This window comes from Bufo gargarizans, chromosome 3 (assembly GCF_014858855.1).
Source record: "Bufo gargarizans isolate SCDJY-AF-19 chromosome 3, ASM1485885v1, whole genome shotgun sequence".
Lineage (NCBI taxonomy): Eukaryota > Metazoa > Chordata > Amphibia > Anura > Bufonidae > Bufo > Bufo gargarizans.
The window spans coordinates 207,483,664-207,500,494 of record NC_058082.1 but is presented as its reverse complement, the minus strand read 5'-3'; the positions used below and the strand labels follow the sequence as shown (position 1 = coordinate 207,500,494).

The 16,831-nt window shown below is 40.0% G+C and overlaps 1 protein-coding gene across 1 annotated transcript in view; it reads left to right on the top strand.

The window, feature by feature from the left end:
- RASA3 (RAS p21 protein activator 3) overlaps positions 1-16,831 on the top strand; it is a 228,394-nt gene that overhangs the window by 206,045 nt on the left and 5,518 nt on the right. Inside the window, exons 17-22 of the mRNA XM_044286304.1 lie at positions 4,076-4,153; positions 4,774-4,847; positions 8,549-8,655; positions 10,575-10,657; positions 12,494-12,702; positions 14,186-14,289. Of these exons, the coding sequence (XP_044142239.1) occupies positions 4,076-4,153; positions 4,774-4,847; positions 8,549-8,655; positions 10,575-10,657; positions 12,494-12,702; positions 14,186-14,289 (655 nt within the window). The remainder of the gene's footprint in view (positions 1-4,075; positions 4,154-4,773; positions 4,848-8,548; positions 8,656-10,574; positions 10,658-12,493; positions 12,703-14,185; positions 14,290-16,831) is intronic.

Sequence of the window (16,831 nt, the reverse complement as noted above, 5' to 3'; positions counted from 1 at the left end):
AATTTTGCCAGTGTTAAACATTTATTTGATATATTGTCCTATTTGTAAGTTGTTTTGTGCGTCATTTCTCTGTGGTCAGCTTGTTTATTACTAGCTCACTACGATACCATCCTCAACAAGGTTATTAATCTTCCTCTCCTGCTAAGCATTATTTCATGCAGTGGAGAATGTCTCATCACCATTTGTTTATTTCAGTGGCCCTTTCCCCATAGAGCCTTTATTTATGTTCAGAGCGAGCATCTGATTGTCCTCAGAGCTGGACATGGGTTATCCAAGGACATGGTACTGGCAGTTGTCATAGAACCAAGCTTTTGGCACCACTTTTCTGCTCTTCCTATGGATGGGTGAGACAGTGATTCACAGTCAGGATTCATATTTTCCTCTGTTATCAACAACAATTACTCCCTTTTTCACTGATTCAGTCTCTCGCCTTGATAATCCAAACTTAGGTCTAAGAACGGTAGATTAATATGTTATTGAGACAGCAAAGATTTATTTCAAGCAGTGCTGTGTTTAGCCAAGTATAAATGATTGATTCTTCTTGCACTTTGTGGATGGGAAGCCTCTGAACCATTCCTTACAGTTCATCACCTGTAGACTGAAATCTTTTATATAGCAAGTAGCAGTCTGCGCTTAGTCTTGTCAGATTTGATCTGTAATTATGAAATATTCTAGCAATCATAATATCCATTAGTAAAGTTGAGCATTTTTTGTAGTAACCTGTTGCGCCCTATTATATACTATAGATAAATTCAACATCAAGAAATCAGGGTTTACAGAGGATCTCCTCTAAATCCGAGTAATCATTTTTCACTGTGAGAGTAAGGCTATGTTCACAGGACAGTGAAGAAGAAATGGGCGATAAAAATGGTTAAAAAATGGTGAAAGAAATGTGTTTCATTATTTAACCCTTGAGTGGAGAGGATTTAAATCCAAAAATAGACTCAGGGAATGGAAGGATACTTGGGATTGGTGGCTTAAGGTTCTAGATCCAGAGAATCGATTTAACACTACAGTTTTGGGTTCCAGTGTGTTCCACTGAAATGTGTATATACACTGAACAAAAATATAAACGCAACACTTTTGGTTTTGCTCCCATTTTGCATGAGCTGAACTCAAAGATCTGAAACATTTTCTACATACACAAAAGACCCATTACTCTCAAATATAGTTCACAAATCTGTCTAAATCTGTGTTAGTGAGCACTTCTCCTTTGCCGAGAGAATCCATCCCACCTCACAGGTGTGGCATATCAAGGTATTAGACAGCATGAATATTGCACAGGTGTGCCTTAGACTGCCCACAATAAAAGCCCAATCTGAAATGTGCACAGTTTTGCCTTACAGAGGGGGGGAAGGGGGGGGGGGAATCAGAAAACCAGTCAGTATCTGCTGTGGCCACCATTTGCCTCACGCAGTGCAACACATCTCCATCGCGTATAGTTGATCAGGTTGTTGATTGTGACCTGTGGAATGTTGGTCCACTCCTCTTCAATAGCTGTGCGAAGTTGCAGAATATTGTCAGGAACTGGATCCCTCTGTCATATACGCTTATCCAGAGCATCCTGAACATGCTCAATGGGTGACATGTCCGGTGAGTATGCTGGCCATGCAAGAACTAGGATGTTTTCAGCTTCCAGGAATTGTGTACAGATCCTTGCAATATGGGGCCGTGAATTATCATGCTGCAACATGAGGTGATGGTTGTGGATGAATGGCACAACAATGGACCTCAGGATCTTGTCATTCAAAATGCAATCAATAAAATGCACCTGTGTTCGTTGTCCATAACATACGCCTGCCCATACCATAACCCCACCGCCACCATGGGCCAATCAATCCACAACGTTGGAGGTCATCAAACCGCTCACCCACACGACGCCACACACGCTGTCTGCCATCTTCCCTGAACAGTGAAAACCGTGACTTATCCGTGAACAGAACGCCTCTCCAACGTGCCAGATGCCATCGAATGTGAGCATTTGCCCACTCAAGTCGGTTACGACGACGAACTGCAGTCAGATACAGACCCCGATGAGGATGACGAGCATGAAGATGAGCTTCCCTGAGACGGTTTATGACAGTTTGTGCAAAAATTCTTTGGTTATGCAAACCGACTGTTGCTGCAGCTGTCCGGGTGGTTGGTCTCAGACGATCATGGAGGTGAACATGCTGGATGTGGAGGTCCTGGGCTGGTGTGGTTACACGTGGTCTGCGGTTGTGAGGCCGGTTGGATGTACTGCCAAATTCTCTGAAACGCCTTTGGAGACGGCTTATGGTAGAGAAATGAACATTCATTGCACAGGCAGCAGCTCTGGTAGACATTCCTGCAGTCAGCATGCCAATTGCACGCTCCCTCAAACGTTGCGACATCTGTGGCATTGTCTTGTGTGATCAAACTGCACATTTCAGAGTGGTCTTTTATTGTGGGCAGTCTAAGGCACACCTGTGCAATATTCATGCTGTCTAATCAGCACCTTGGTATGCCACACCTGTGAGGTGGGATGGATTATCTCGGCAAAGGAGAAGTGCTCACTAACACAGATTTAGACAGATTTGGGAGCAATATTTGAGAGTAATGGGTCTTTTGTGTATGTAGAAAATGTTTCAGGTCTTTGAGTTCAGCTCATGCAAAATGGGAGCAAAACCGAAAGCGTTGCCTTTATATTTTTGTTCAGTGTATATTTAGGCTCTACTTGCTGTGGCTATTGGGGAGGGGAGGGGGAGATGGTAAGGGGGTTTTTTAAGATGTTTTTTCTTTTTCTTTTTTATGTTAAACTGTTTTTCACAGCCTTTTCAAATCCATGTGTTACAATTAAAAAAAAAAATCCGATTCCTGTTTGTCTAACCGTTTTTAACCTTTGTTTGTCATCTGCCCACCATGCGTAACGGCTGTTAAAAAAAAAAAAAACTATGCATTTCATTGGTCTATTTTCCCCAACCCCTTTAAAACACCCACAGGATGGTTACATGATTGCCCAGGGCTCATTTTCTATTGCTTCTACTACATAGGAGGGGATTTCTTTGCCTCTCCTCAGCATCCTTTAGCAACCAATCCATTTTTAACGGCTGCCAGACGGATGCCATTCTGTATAACAGCCATTATCTTCAATGGGGTCTGTCAAGCCGTCAAAAATAGGACGTCATATGAATATAGCCTAACCTTGATTTATGGCATCTCTAGACTTTAAATGTTCTGTTTCCCTGCAGCACCACCCCAGAGGAAAATTAAAGGGGTTGTCCAGCTTTTTAGCATTTTTCTATATATCTATTTTTTTTTCTGCAACAGCTTTAACATCTTGCCTTTCCTAAAACAATTTCACAGTGAATACAGATTCCTAGTGTGTGCTAAGATTTACAAATGCTGCCGCCCTGATGTTGGAAAATTGATGTAACCGGCACCAAAGCTTTGAGATATAGGGTAGATTCACAACTGTAAGCTTAGACTGCTTGCATGTTTATTTGAATTAGTAGACCTCTGTGCATAAAGAATAGGAACCAGCCTGTGTGTAGCCTGATCCTTCTTGCTAACCTGCAGAGAGTAGGAAATTTTGCAAATACAGTTTAGCCTGCACATTTTTATTCATTGACAGCAAGCAGAGATCTTGAAAATGCTCAGGGATTGAAACTCGAAGCACAGTATATTACAAGCTAGCATTACTTTTTGTTACACAGTGATCAAAATGTATTTGCAGAAGACTAGTATACTTGTTTAATTACTGTACTTATCCTCAGCATTGATTATATTGGATATCCTTTAGGCTAGTTGACTCAGAGAAACGCGTTTCGTGTGGTAGCTGTATCTCTCGTTATGGACACTGCTCATCTAAAGTGGATTTGCAGCATCCTAATCCTAGTGATGTTATGAATTCCTGAGTCTGTGGAGGCTGTAGTCACGGCATTATGTGGCCACAGATCAGCAGACTCACAACATAAATCGTTATGATGCTGCAAATCCACTTCAGATGAGCAGCGTCCGTAACGGAAGATACAGCTCCCACATGGAGTGCGTTTCCCGGAGTGAACGCGCTCGTCTGAAACTGGCCTTACCCTTGTAACCTTCTTGATTTTTGCAGGCAAGCTTCAAAGAGACCTACATGGCTGCATTTTATGACCACTTTAATGAACAGAAGTATGCAGATGCTGTTAAGAATGTGAGTTTTTCTTGGATTGCATAGTTGCCCTGGGAAAGTACTTTACTTTCAAGCATGTTGAGCTATTGAGGACTAAACGCACACTTGTTTGGTTCCCTGAATTGTTGACACACAAAATCCAGCTTGACATAGATTGCTAAATGGCTGCTACTGCGCACCCGCCTTCCAGTCCCCTATCCAGTGGTTTAGTCAGGTGAAATGAAAAGCACAGATCTGGACAGTAAGGGCATCCGAATGATAGCATTTTTATCAGAATTATGTTAAATAAATGAGGACCAGATGTATCTTTCCATTTTGTTGCATTCATCATGACCATCATGGCTCACTACATATATATGTATATCTATTTGCTAATAGTATTACATGATGGCATTGTGTGCAGTGTAAGCTTTCGTGGTTTACTACTGGATTGATTTGCTTGCTGCGAGTAGAGCCATGTCTCTAAATTGTCAGACGCAATGTACGCGATGAAGAGACCTGCTCAGAATACATTCATGCAATATGATCTAGGTTGATGGACACACATGCCACACACAGTGCCATTTCCAAAATTGGCTTGTGTTAATTCACCTCACATAGCAGTTTTGTTGCTCATTAATTCATATTCCTCATTGTTTTAGTTTCTGGACCTGATTTCCTCCTCTGGAAGAAGAGATCACAAGAGCATAGAACAACCTATTCTCCTTAAGGAAGGGTAAGATTAAGCCCAGGTTCCTTTTTCAATACTGTGCTTACTTCCTATAGCAATGATGGCAAGCCTTTTAGAGACGCAGTGCCCAAACTACAACCCAAAACCCACTCGTTTAACGCAAAGTGCCAACATGGCAATTTAACCTGAATACTGAATAATACTGGCCAAGTTAAGCTGTGGGAGCGTGGCTTAACACAGGCTAGAGTTAAATGAATGCCCCCTAGTATTTAAAATTTCCCATTAGTGGCCCCCAGTATTGATAATCCCCCTATAGTGGCCCTCAATATTAATAAGGCCCCCACTATTAATAATGCCCCATTAGTGGCCCCTAGTATAAATAAGGCCTCTATTAGTGGCCCCTAGTATAAATAAGGCCTCTATTAGTGGCCCCAGTATAAATAAGACCTCTATTAGTGGCCCCAGTATAAATAAGGCCTCTATTAGTGGCCCCAGTATAAATAAGGCCTCTATTAGTGACCCCAGTATAAATAAGGCCTCTATTAGTGGCCCCAGTATAAATAATGCCCCATTAGTGGCCCCCAGTATTAATAAGGCCTCCATGAGTGGCCCTCAGTATTGTTTTTTCTCCATTAGTGGCCTCCAGTATTAATAATGCCCAGTAGTGACCCCCATTAGTGGCCCCCAGTATAAATAATGCCCCATTAGTGGCCACCAGTATTAATAAGGCCCCCAGTAATGGTCCCCAGTAAACGTAATGCCCCCATTAGTGCCCAGTTAATATTGTTTTCCTCCATTAGTGGCTCCCAGTATTAAGAATGCCCTCATTAGAGACCACAGTATTATCAATGCCCCCTTCTCCACTCTTCTTGAGCGATGAAAAAAATCTCACCTCATCCATATGATCGCATCGCAGTGAACACTCGCTGCTCACTGGAAGCTCGGGACAAGACCTGCGCTCCAACGTGATGACGTTTCGCAGGTCCTGCTGCTTCCAGTCAATACTGCGAAACCTCATCATGCTGGAGCAGAGGTCTTGTTCTCTGAGGCGCAATCAAATGAATGAGGTGAGTTTTATTTATACATTTTTCTAACACAAGCAGAAGAGGGGGCAAAGACTGTACTAATGAGCGCTCCACAATGGAAGTAATCATTAGTAATAGTGCACAGGTGGCAACCCTACACATGGCCGACACAGAGCCGCGTGTCCATAGAGAGGGCTTTGGGCTCTGAGTGCCCCCTCTGGCATGCGTGCCATAAGTTCGCCACCACTGTCCTATAGCAAACAATTCCTTTAAGTCTCTCTTTCCATGACTTAAACAATGACAAATCAAATCTGTTTTAATGCTATGGGCAACATATCTTTATTTTACTCTCTATAAAAAAGACTTGTTTTGACTATGAAACCACACCAAACCAGATGAACTAGTAAGCAAAAACATATATATATATATATATCTCCATCTCCATAAAGAAAATCTGGCAGCACTCCCTTTGTCACACAGATGTAGGGTGCCCGCAGTGGTCCCTCGATTCAGGACGGAACACAGCAAAGAAAGTCCGCAGCACTCCTTGAAGTAAAAGATTTGGTCTTTATTCACACATGTCAAATATTGACAGTCAATATTTGACATGTGTGAATAAAGACTACATTTTTTACTTCAAGGAGTGCTGCGGACTTTCTTTGCTTTTTTTCACCCATGTGGATACGCAACGTTTCGTCTCAACACGAGATCCTTTCTCAAGCAGTTATGCATGTGAACAGAAACATTAATTAATTAAACAAAAAAACTAAAATAAAGTGCTAAAACTACAATAAAAAGTGCATGGTGCCATAGTACATCATAATGTATTCATACAGTAGTGCACATAATTATCATATCCCTATACATAATACAGTGAGTACACCAAATCACATAATATCATGATTAATATGCATGACAAAATATGATTGCACCTGTATACTTCATATGCAAATGATTATTCAAAGAATGGATCAAAAGATTAGGCTCACCAGGGGACAACCAACATGTGTGCATGCTGATGACAGCGTTCACCTGGCGCCAATGCGCATGTAAAGGAAAAAATAGAGGTGGCAGAGGAAAGCCAAAAGTGTATTGAGCATGTCTGACATGCACACTGCCACTCTGGAAGGGGCGGCAGCCATCTTGGAAAAGGTACAACAAAAGGGCAAAATGTTCTGTAGTCAGTAACAGTCACTGACAAGCGCCCTAGCTATTACTATGGTGTTAACACCCTATTGAAAAAGGGCAAACATGCTTGTAGAGCAATTACAGAGGGCTGGCATATATTAAATTAAACTAAATATAGGAAAGAGATGAGAAAGTAATACTGGATACTTAGGTTCTTAAGTCAACCAGAAACAGAGGTGTCTCCTCATTAAAATGGTAACGATCTGTAAGTAATGTGGCATTACTAGAGAAGTGAAGAAAGAGGTCCTCACTCAAAAACTGGAGAGACGACTCCTACCTGTCGGGAAACCAAATGGTTGGACAAGTGTGGAGCGACCCCCACTTATAGGCCCCCCAAAAGACACTCATACCTAGCTCGCACCACAATATCACACCACCATAGAATAAATACGTAAAGATATGCCGCCTCATGCATTACAGACAAGAAATGGACATTTCCTCCGTCACCTCAAAAAATATATAAGAACCATTAAATATAAAAATGATGTCTGTCCCCCAGCAAGTCAAATGCTGTCAAGGTGCATTTAAAAAAGATGGAAAAGAAGAAAAGAAAAAATTATTATTAATCATGGATATATGAATGAAAAAGACAATTAGCTTTACTTAACATCATAATAGAAATACTGCAAAAAACTTGCTATCACATTAGTGCTGATTGAGAGAGCACCAGGAGTGGTGGGCAAGCCATCCACAATACGTTTACAGTGAAGGAGATCAGCGTGTTATTGTGTTCAATTTAAAATCTACATTAAGTCCCGTGGGTTTCACCGAGTTTAATTTAAAGATCCATTAAAGCTCTTTTTTATTCAAAATGTCAGATCGTTTTCCACCCCTCCTTAATGGGGGGACATGGTCAATTATCTGAAACTGCAGCTGATGTTCACGATGTTTGTGTTCAGAGAAATGTTTAGGCACTGGTAAATCCTGACGCTTCTTGCGAATGGTGTAGTGATGTTGGATGAGTCGAGTTTTCAGGTTAAGAGTAGTTTCACCCACATAAAGTAAATTACAGGGGCACGATAATACATAAATGATGTGATCACTGTCACATGTCAAAAAATGCTCAATAGGGAATGTCTCTCCAGTGACTGAATGTGTATTGGGCAATAGTCTAGTCTCTTCGGGCATGCACCCTTTTTGTTCAAGTTGGATGTAGTGCTGCCATATTTTTGCTATATATATATATATATAGGCAGTAGGGCAGCAGCAGTCAGCATGGAGCACATCTCTAAAGTTATGTAAACAGAAGACGGAGCATTGCTAAGACACAAGATTGGCTATTTTTCGAATAGAAATGTACAATTTCAGTAATTAAAGTATATTCCAAAAATGGTCAGTATCACTTCCCCTAAACATTACAAAAAATAAGACACATTAAACTTTGACATTTCCACCTTGCTAATTCTTGTACTGTATATTTTTAGTAATGTGCATGCGCTCTGAAATGTAGTAATGGTGTATTTTACAGTTTGATGTTATCTTTTTAATGTGTGCTGTACTTAATAATGATTTATTCTTGTAATCATTACATAGATTTATGATCAAAAGAGCTCAAGGGAGGAAGCGTTTTGGTATGAAAAATTTCAAGAAGAGATGGTTTCGACTAACCAACCATGAGTTTACATACCAGAAAGGCAAAGGTAACTCGTGCAAAGATTATTTTTTAAAGTATAATCTTAAGTGTGGAGGAGACTAAGTTGTTGCTTAAATTATAGCTGCTTAACTATAAAGGCCTTTTAGACACTTATATCCACATTCTTTAAATTGTTTATTTTAAACACTTTTAGAATCTAGAAGCCCGACCCTCACTTTTGTTTGCCCCTCCCACAACTTTTGAGTGAAATTGGTCTTATGCTGGTCATACATTTGGAATTTGTTCATGGTTGGTCTGTGAAAGTTGTAATCTCTGCCACAATATCAGGCTTTGTCTTGACTTCTACTGATAAGATGCACGAATGACATTTCATCTCCGGAACCTGAAACAACATAAAAAAAATCCAAGAGGGCAAATCTATTTTAGAGAGATATGTGCCATCGACATCTGTCATACTTGTTCGTTTTATGAAGAGGCACTGATGGTTGGCCGAAATGGTGGAAATCAGCCTTTCAAAATCTTTCCTGTATGGCCGGCACTAATGCACCACCAACATGCAATGTGTTAAAAATATTATGTTAACTTTATTCTGTGGGTCCCTATGAATGCAGCGATACCAAATTTGCATAGTACTTTTTTACATTTTATTACTTTTGTACAATAAAAAACTATTTTGTAAAAAAAAAAAAAAAAACATAACTTTTATTTTTATATAATTTTGTGACTAATAAAAAAAAAAGTAAAAAAATGTTGAAGTGAGGAATAGAAACAGATTGCTAGTCCGCAATTTTTTTAATGCAATACGCAGTTCAGTGTAACTAGTAAGTTACTTTATTCTATAAGTCGTTATAATTGCATTGATACCAAGTATGTATATTTTTATGGTGAACAAATTGAAAATAATAAAATCGTTTTAATAATTTTTTTTGGGGGGGTACTTTTATTACACTTTATTCAACATACCATATTTTTCGCTTTATAAGGCGCCCCCAGGTTGAAAGTCAGAAAAAATATTTTTCATTAGACCGCCAATCTCCATCAGACCTCAGTCCAGACCCCCAAACTTTATAAAACCTCAGATCAGTCCCCCAATTTTTATCAAACCTCAGATCAGACCGTTCAATCTGTATCAGACCTCAGGTCAGACCCTCAAATTTATCAGACCTCACATCAGACCTCCAATCTTTATTAGATCTCAGATTATACCCCCAAACTTTATTGGACATCAGATCAGAACCCCCCCCCCCCCCAATCTTTATTGGACCTCAGATCAGCCCCCCTCCCGATCAGACTCCAAATCCTCATCAGACCCCAGATGAGACATAAAATAAATAAATAAACTTACCTCTCCTGCTCTGGACAGCGCTCTTCATGCACTCACTACTCCCTGGCCTTCTGCCAGCCCCATGCTGTACTGTTTCCTGATGTCACAAAGGTCATTAGTATTTGCTTTATAAGACAGTTTTTTTGGAGGGAAATGCATCTTATAAAGTACCCCCCGAGACTTGAAGCTATGATCCTTTTGATCGCTTGTTTAATCCTTTAAAATACATAGTATTCCAAAGCATTATAGCTCCAGCTGTCATAGTAACGCATTGGTACCCTGCGATTGCATTGTGGGAGCCGAAGGCTAGAAGCGTCATCTAAGCAGTTAAACTGACGGGATTGGCTGTGTAATAAAATGCAAAACTCCTGCCGCATTCTCTTTGGGACCTTGAGCAGTGCTCCTGAGAGCCTGATGAATGTATATGCCATCTAGCACCTGCTCATTATGGATACATGGGTCATTAAGGGGTTAAACAGGACCTGTTCCTACCTTTCCACTTATGAAATAAACACAACAGATTGCACAGGTCCCCTAAACAATGCTAACTCATAACAGTACAGTGAATTATAAAATGCAAAGGGGTAACCTACTACTGTGTGTACCTATGATTGAATCGTTGCTGTGCTTGTTTCTTGTAGGTGATCACCCACTCTGCAGTATTCCAATTGAAAACATTTTAGCCGTAGAAAGAGTAGAAGAGGAGTCCTTCAAAATGAAGAATGTAAGTAAAAAAACTAATCTTGTTGGGTCCCAAATATAAGTTTTATATACATATAAAAACTATTATTCATTATTAAATAGCCAGTCTATGTGGAATCTACAATAATAAAATAACACTCTTTGAATTAACTTTTTATTTTAGGGGTTTTTCATTTTGAAAACAAAATCATTAAATAGCCATCAGTCATCTCATTGTTGTCACAGGGCAGGATAACAATGAAAGGAAGCATGTAAATATAGATAACAGCATTGACGATAGGTGATGAGCACATCTTGCCTTCTCTCCTTGCTGTGCTGTAGCTGTGATGCATGCCCACAGTATTCTCTAGACTTATTTTCTGACTGACGGTTTTTATGGCCTGGTGCTGGCTGTAAAGCAAATCCTTGAATTGCTGTTTATAGCTAGAGCAGCACCTTGAGAATATTGTTGTCACTGTATAATGGTAAGTGTGCACCTCATTGTGGACGCATTTAGAATTCAGATGCACCAAACTTTGTTTGACCTCCTCAATGTTTACTGGTTTTAAAGAAGAATGTGGACGTGGCCAGCTTTTGTCTACCTTTTTAGATACATTTATGAAGCCATAATCCATGATTCTGGTACAGATCATACCAACGTAAAGATGGTTTAATGTTTTTGGTGGACAGATTTTGGTCTGTTGGTGTAGGGTTGGGCGATATAAAAAATATTCCCACGATAAGGCTACATGCACACGACCGTATGTGTTTTGCGGTCCACAAATTGCGTATCCACAATAAAAAAGGATGACATCCGTATGCCATCCCTTTTTCTTTTTTTTTTTTCTTTTTTTTTTTTTTTGCAAATCCATTGTAACAATGTCTAAGGGTACTTTCACACTAGCGTTTTTCTTTTCTGGTATTGAGTTCCGTCACAGGGGCTCAATACCGGAAAAAAGAGTGATCAGTTTTATCCTAGGGCTACATGCACACGACCGTATGTGTTTTGCGGTCCGCAAATTGCGGATCCCACCAAAAAATCTGATGACATTTGTTTTTTTTGTTTTTTTTGCGGATCCATTGTAACAATTCCTAAAACGGACAAGAATAGGACATGTTCTATTTTTTTTGCAGGGCTACGGAACGGACATACTGATGCGGACAGCACACGGTGTGCTGTCTGCATTTCTTTTGGACCTATTGAAATGAATGGGTCCCTAACCTATCCGTTCGAGTGCATGTAGCCTAATGCATTCTGAATGGAGAGCATTCCATTCAGGATGCATCAGTTCATTCCCTCTTACGTTTTTTGGCCGGAGAAAATACCGCAGCATGCTGCATTTTTCTCTCCAGCCAAAAATCCTGAACACTTGAAATGCATTAAAACGCCGCATTGACGTTTTTACAGATGACACCGGAGAGACGGATCCGGTATTTCAATGCATTTGTCAGACGGATCCGGATCCGTCTGACAAATGCCATCCGTTTGTGTCCAGAGTGCCGGTGATGGAACTACCTGCCAGAATCCTACTCTGCCGCAAGTGTGAAAGTACCCTAAAACGGAGAAGAATAGGACATGTTATATTTTTTTTGCGGGGCTACGGAACAGACATACGGATACAACATTTTTTGCAGACCCATTGAAATGAAAAAAAGAAAGAAAAAAAAGTAGACAACTCCACTACCTGTGACCAGAGAGACCCCTGGAGTGGTAGTGTTCCTTTTTAGTAGAATGCATTGCTGTGCACCTTTCCATATAGTTACTGCATGAGTTAATCATTTTTAAATACATGGTGACTAAGCATAGAGAGGAGATTACATGGAGGGATGAGGTGAGTTAGCATGGTAATCAGAAGATGTGTTTGTGATGTTATTTTAGATGTTCCAAGTCATTCAGCCTTCAAGGACCTTGTATATTCAAGCAAACAACTGTGTTGAAGCTATGGACTGGATAGACATCCTCACCAAAGTTAGCCAGTGTAACCAGAAACGCCTCACTGTTTACCACCCCTCAGCCTACCTGAATGGGCACTGGCTGTGTTGCAAGGCTACCTCAGAAAATGCTCCTGGCTGCAGTCCATGCACAGGGTAAGGAAATGTGTTGGTTCTACTTGATTGTCTTTGCCCATAGCTGTATGAGTGCTTATTTTTTGAGGGACAGGTTGTACTTTCTAATGCCACCATTAATTATGGCATAAAATGTAGTGGGAAGCGGTAAAAAGATTCCAGCAAAACTGACCTTCATTCTTTGGGTCAGTATGATTACAATGATACCCCATATGTGTAGGTTTTTTATGTCTAAATAGTGTAAAAATAAATGTAAACTTTGATTTAAAAAAAATATTCTTACATCACCATATTCTGACCCCCATAACTTGTTTAGGGGCTCATTTTTGCGGAACAATCTGTAGTTTTTATTGATACCATTTTGGAGTGTGCGTCACTCTTTTTTGTCACATTTTATTTAAAAAATTTGGGTAAGAGATGCAATGAAAAAATGGCAAATTGGCCATTTTGACCCTTTTTTCCTTTACGCCATTTGCCCTATTGACATTTTTTTAAAATATTTTAATAGTATGGGCGTTTTGATGATACACATTAAGTTTATATTTATTGTTATTTAGGTATTTATTTTTTATTTATACGGAAAGGGGTGATTTAAACATAAATATATATATATATATATATATATATATATATATATATTTATTTTATTAATTTTTTTTTATTTATTTTGAAGCTCATCTATGAGCCTATAAATTATGTTTTAAATTTTAGATTTTGTTCTATCAGGGATTTTAAAAATGACGTTTAAACTAGAAGTTGCTCATTTCTCGTCAGCGAGGCTGAAAGTGTTCAGCACAACTACCGATGCCACACATTGGCCACATGGGGCATTGGTAGGAAGCTTCTGGGTTTTTGCGCATTTAGATGCTGTGATCTCGCTTGATCACGGCATCTAAAGCCTTTAATTACCGCCATCGGCATTATTGCTAGTCACGGTAATTAGCCGCAGGCCTCTACTGTATGAAACAGCAGAGACCTCCTGGCCTTGGCACCTGTTGCACTTGCGAGCGGGCGCCATGTTTAAACATCGCTCCAGCGCCGTACATGTACGGCGCTGGTAGCGAAGGGGTTAAACTGATCGAAAGAGATCAGCTCACTGACTGGGCTGTCCTCCCGATACTCAGGGCTGACCTGCTGCATGGTGTGTATCACCACTGAACTCTGGTTTGGCCAGCAGTACAGCAGGAGGTATAACTCTTTATATATGCTCTTATTTAAAGAGCATTTGTCAGCATGATCAACCCTAGTAAACCAGGCATACTGCCTTGTAGGGTTACTCTCATGATAACTCTCCGCCGGTATTTTTCAATTTACGCCACAAGGATATCATGGATATCATTTCAGTTTATATGACCCAATCACCAAATGATCCTGGTAATGAAAAATTCAGGTTACTTTGGTTTCACGAAGATGAAACTAGTCTTCTGGGTATTACACGGAGTAAGTAATATACTGTATGTGTGCCTCCAGATCTAACACATTCTTATGTCTTGTCGTACTACAGGGGCCTGCCAGCAAATATCCAACTTGTCATTGATGGGGATAGAGAAACTGAAAGGATTTACTCCCTCTTTAACACATATATGTCCAAGATGGAGAAAATGCAAGGTAGGAATGCATATTTTAATATTTTTTTTGTTGAAGTCATAAATGCTTAGTATGGGCAGACGTAGGATGTGGTGCATTTATACTTGCAGAAGTATTGGTCAGGTGAAATGACCAGTGAGATAAGCAGCAGCAGCTTTCTCTGCCCTCCCCATAGAATACACATGCACGTTCAGCTGAGCCAAATATGTATGTGAATGGGGAAGCAGGGAGGGAGTTGGGACAGAGAGGTATTGAATGTGTATGGGCAGCTTTAGAACTGTGGCGCAGTGGTTAGCCTTCCTTCCTGCAGGGCTGGGGCCAATGTTTGAAGCCAGCCATCTGCATGCTGTTATGTTGCTGCTGCGTACATCAGTTTCCTTCCACACTCTGCAAAAATTGTTCCTAAGGTTTATTTCTGTGCTTTAAATATGCTTTGCTAGGGTTGTATCCAGTCTGGGCAATCTTCTGTGAGCTAAACACATAAAGACTTTCTCTCCTGTCCTGCTATTTGAAGAGGACCTCTCACCTCTCCTGACATGCCTGTTTTAGTAAATAATTATATTCCACGTGAAATGACAATTCTGGGGTCTGCACAGTCTGACCTTGTCCGATCAGTGCTGCCAGTGTCGGACTGTACAGCAGAGATGGTCAAACTGCAGCTCTCCAGCTGTTGCAAAACTACAACTCCCAGAATGCCCACCAGACTGCCTACAGCAGGGCATGGTGGGAATTGTAGTTTGACAACAGCTGGAGAGCTGCAGGTTGGCCATCCCCAACTTTACCTTGATCCATAATCTTCTAGTAGGAATAAAAGAAGAATGGTACAACATAGTCATGAGAATAGATGTTCCAGAATTGTTATTACATGGGGAATGCATGAAGCTATTAAAACAGGCATGTGAGGAGAGGTGAAGGGTCCTCTTTAACCACCTCAGCTCCCCTAGCTTAAACCCCCTTAATGACCAGACAACTTTTTACAATTCTGCACTACACTACTTTCACGGTTTATTGCTCGGTCATACAACTTACCACCCAAATGAATTTTACCTCCTTTTCTTCTCACTAATAGAGCTTTCATTTGGTGGTATTTCATTGCTGCTGACATTTTTACTTTTTTTAAATATTAATCAAATTTTTGCAAAAAAAGACATTTTTCACTTTCGGTTGTAAAATTTGTCAATTAAAACTACATTTCTATATACATTTTTCTCTAAATGTATTGTTCTACATGTCTTTGATAAAACAAAAATGCAATAAGTGTATATTTATTGGTTTGGGTAAAAGTTTAGAGCGTTTACAAACTATGGTGCAAAAATTTGAATTTCTGCATTTTGAAGCAGCTCTGACTGAGGTTCTACAATGCCCAGACAGTAGAAACACCCCACAAATGACCCCATTTCAGAAAGTAGACACCCTAAGGTATTCGCTGATGGGCATAGTGAGTTCATGGAAATTTTTATTTTTTGTCACAAGTTAGTGGAAAATGATAATTTTTTTTTTTTTTTACAAAGTCTCATATTCCACTAACTTGTGACAAAAAATAAAATTTTAAATGAACTAACCATACCCCTCACGGAATACCTTGGGGTGTCTTCTTTCTAAAATGGGGTCACATGTGGGGTATTTATACTGCCCTGGCATTTTAGGGGCCCTAAAGCGTGAGAAGTAGTTTGGAATCCAAATTCGTAAAAATGCCCTGTGAAATCCTGAAAGTACTCATTGGAATTTGGGCCCCTTTGTGCATCTTGGCTGCAAAAAAGTGTCACACATGTGGTATCGCCGTACTCAGAAGAAGTAGGGCAATGTGTTTTGGGGTGTCTTTTTACTTATACCCATGCTGGGTGAGAGAAATATCTCTCTAAAAGACAACATTTCAAATTTTTTTAATACAAAGTTGTCATTTGACAGAGATATTTCCCACACAAAGTTTGGGTATATGTAAAAATACACCCCAAAACACATTGCCCTACTTCTCCTAAGTACGGCGATACCACATGTGTGACACTTTTTTGCAGCCTAGGTGCGCAAAGGGGCCCAAATTCCAATGAGTATCTTTTAGGAGGGCATTTTTAGGCATTTGGATTCTCACGCTTTAGGGCCCCCAAAATGCCAGGGCAGTATAAATACCCCACAAGTGACCCCATTTTGGAAAGAAGACACCCCAAGGTATTCCGTGAGGGGCATTGCGAGTTCCTAGAATATATATTTTTTTTTTTGGCACAAGTTAGCGGAAAATGATTATTTTTTATTTTTTCCTTACAAAGTCTCATATTCCACTAACTTGTGACAAAAAATAAAATTTTACATGAACTCACCATACCCCTCACGGAATACCTTGGGGTGTCTTCTTTCCAAAATGGGGTCGCATGTGGGGTATTTATACTGCACACATGTGGTATCGCCGTACTCAGAAGAAGTAGGGCAATGTGTTTTGGGGTGTATTTTTACATATACCCATGCTGGGTGAGAGAAATATCTCTCTAAAAGACAACTTTTCCCATTTTTTTATACAAAGTTGTCATTTGACAGAGATATTTCTCTCACCCAGCATGGGTATATGTAA